This window comes from Sceloporus undulatus, chromosome 2 (assembly GCF_019175285.1).
Source record: "Sceloporus undulatus isolate JIND9_A2432 ecotype Alabama chromosome 2, SceUnd_v1.1, whole genome shotgun sequence".
In the NCBI taxonomy this organism is placed as follows: Eukaryota; Metazoa; Chordata; class Lepidosauria; order Squamata; family Phrynosomatidae; genus Sceloporus; species Sceloporus undulatus.
This window is the reverse complement of record NC_056523.1, coordinates 301,279,383-301,282,509: the sequence shown is the minus strand read 5'-3', so window position 1 is coordinate 301,282,509 and position 3,127 is coordinate 301,279,383. Positions and strand designations below refer to the sequence as shown.

The 3,127-nt window shown below is 40.2% G+C and overlaps 1 protein-coding gene and 1 long non-coding RNA gene across 2 annotated transcripts in view; one reads left to right on the top strand and one right to left on the bottom strand.

The window, feature by feature from the left end:
* Positions 1 to 2,107, top strand: part of LOC121920871 — an 11,031-nt gene extending 8,924 nt beyond the window's left edge. The window contains exons 2-3 of the long non-coding RNA XR_006101783.1: positions 30 to 141; positions 1,972 to 2,107. This is a non-coding gene — a long non-coding RNA (uncharacterized LOC121920871). The remainder of the gene's footprint in view (positions 1 to 29; positions 142 to 1,971) is intronic.
* The window catches only part of ESM1 (endothelial cell specific molecule 1), a 12,255-nt gene extending 9,991 nt beyond the window's left edge, over positions 1 to 2,264 (bottom strand). The window contains exon 1 of the mRNA XM_042448133.1: positions 1,964 to 2,264. Coding sequence (XP_042304067.1) covers positions 1,964 to 2,264 — 301 coding nt within the window. The remainder of the gene's footprint in view (positions 1 to 1,963) is intronic.
* Between the last annotated feature and the right edge of the window lie 863 nt (positions 2,265 to 3,127).

The following is a 3,127-nucleotide window of genomic DNA, read 5'->3' as shown; positions in this document are numbered from 1 at the left end:
TTAAGAAATACTGAATTTCTTTCTTACAGAGGAAAAAGCAGACACAACACTGCTCTCAAGTATCACAGTGCAACTAGGGACCTATATCCTCCAGCAGAGGCAGCCTTCTGCAGTCACAATCACACGGTGAATCTGTGTCAGGTAAATCTCTCTGTGTACAGAATTAGGTGTTGATTATACTATGCAATCCTTGGGATGAGTGGCAACACTGTGCAACCAAATGCATGACAGAATGGTCAATGTTCAATAGGTACACAAAGAAAAGTGCAAAAGAATGCACAACAAACAAATGATAATACAGTATGAGCAGACAAATATTGTTCAACAGGAAATACATATTTGCACGTGCAATGGCACCACATTAAATGATTTCAAATTATATGATTTGCTATTTATTTTTAACTATGTTTGTTTTAACTATTATAAGTTGCTTTGAGTCCCAAATTGGGGAAAACAAGCTAGTAGTAGCAATAATAGTATCAGGCTTCTTTGGTACTTTGAAGGATGGAGTGAGCAAGGAAGCATTTGCCATGAAGCCACACATCGCCCATTTTGGTGTGGGAGAGCAGCTACCGCAGCGACATCTCTGAGATAATTTTCTTGGTATAAGAACACAGTGTCTACTTCTGTGCTGGTGGATGTGGGTTTCTATTTGCACAGATCTTTTCTACAGCTGCTTCACTTGAACTATGTATCTATCATAATATCCACTCCTGGTCAGACATTTTAGCCTAAGCCCACAGTTATGAGATTTTTTCCTGTACCTCTCACATAACAGCTATGTATTTTTTGAAATGACTTTTTCTCTGTGGACAAAGCTGCAGTAGATACAATGATAACAGCTTAAATCCTCAGCCACAGCTTTCCTGGGAGTGTTAGGTGACATTCTTTAAGTCCCATCTTTCCATTTACAAAATATAAGAATACAAGAATAGCTATGCAGGGTCAAGGCCTATCTAGACCAACATTCTGGTCACACAGTGCCCAACCAGTTGCCTTTGAAATGGTCACCAGCAGAACATGAGTGCAAGTATATCCTCCCATCCATGCCCCACAATTATACTGTACATCAGGTGAATTGATATACTGAAGCACACTGCCTTAGAAACTGGAGGTAATATATAGTCATCTTGACTTATAGCCACTGATGGCCCTAATCTCCTTGTTAAAAAAAAAATGTTATTTGCTGTGAAGTCAGTCTCAACTTCTGGCGAATCTAGGCATGAGAAACCTCCAAGAGCCCCAGTCAATAACCACCCTATGGAAGTCTTGACAAACTCAGGGATGTGGCTTCTTTGATTGAATCAATCCACCTGTAGTGTGGTCTCACTCTTTCCCTACTGCCTCCCACTATACCAAGCATAATCATTTTTTCCAATGAGTCACTTTGTTTTATGATATTCATAAAATTATTATATTCATAAATTTAATTCCCTTTAAAAGCTGTTCAAATTGGCAGCCATAACTATATCAACACAAAAAATATGACCTACATTAAACTCAAGACATTATTCATGTTAATGATAGAAATAACCATATCTTAGAAGCGTTTGGGGTTTGTGTTTTTTTTTTGTTTTGTTTTGTTTTTTCATTTCAGAGGAATTGTGCCATCCCAAAAACCATAGGGAGACACTGACCTTTAAATGAAATTCTAAATGGGATCCTTTGAGGGTATCAGGTCCTGTCTGATCCTGGAAGCTAAGCAGGGTCAGCTCTACTTGAATGGGAGACCACCAATGAATATCAGGTGCTGTATATTTGAGAAGAAAGCAATGGCAAACCACCTCTGAGTATTCCATAAGGAAAACCTTATGAAATTCAGGCACCTTGAAGGTACACATAGATTTTCAGCAGCCATCCCTAATCTAAATAGTAGCCATCTCCAATCTATATACATGCATCATCATTGTCACTAACATCATCATTGTCATGGCAGGCATTTTATCCAGTGACCATTCTTTACCTTTGCAGATACCAAACTCATCACCAAAATCATCCTCTTCGGAAAAAAATTGGCACTTCAGTCCAGGGCCGCATTTGACACCATCCATACCTGCAACGGTCCGGTAACAAGTCTCCCCCAAAGCTGCAGCACAGACCCTGCAGCAGCCACAGTCATCCAGCACCATCCGCTTACAGTGCAGAGGGTTTTTACATTCATTGCTGTTGCAAGATTCAGGGCAGTCTACTGCGTATTTTGCACTCCAGGTAGCTCTAACATGCATGGGTACCAGAAATAAAATGAAGGCAAGAAAACTATTCATGTCTTTTAGTGATAATGACACAGTTCACTCCAAGGAACAGGTTGAAAAAATCCTGAGGTCTTCTGCTCTGGGATGCAGCAGGAAAGAACCCAAAGTAGTAGCTGAAGGCCAGCCTACAGGTTTTTGAGCTTTATACAGCCTATTGCCCACAAGGCCTGCACTCGTCAATTTCCTCAATCTGTCCTCTTGCCAGCCTCCCTTGTTTTACTTTGCGAAATCCAGGATGAAGGTTGGATTAGCACTGCTACTGCCATCCAGGAATTGAAAAGCCTGAGCTGATGTAATCTGTTATGTTTAGTTGGGTTGTTTTCCAATAGACTGAAAATTCTCTCACATCCGTCTCTCAAATGCTCAAGGGCGTCTGCCAGAAAAGTGCATATGGAGGGGTTGGGGGGGGGGGGAAGAGCAGTAATAGGTTACACATACCTTCCTTCAGGACAAGAGTTGTTCTGACACTGGCTTTATCCCTTTTTTGAAATCACAGTTGTCTCCCTCAAAAGCAGCTCTTGCAAAAAGACAGGGAGAAGTCAGGAAGAGAGATCATATAGCTTCAGTATATAGCTTCTGTGTTTACATCCCATTTTGCCTAAGTCTTGCTAAAAAGGAAATACATTCAGAAAACATATCCGGGGTAGTCGTGTTGGCCATGCAGCAAAGTACAATAACATCCAAAATCCACAAGACAGTGATACCAAAAACCAATAAAGGCATCACTGTCCTGAGGATTAAAGAAATGCATTGTGACTGGAAGAAAAGGAAAGAAGGACAATATATCATCTTTTATAGTTAAAGGAGAGTATTCTTAGAAAGAAAGAATTATCCTGTCAATATTTAGTTTGTTAGATAACCATGGTATTACATTC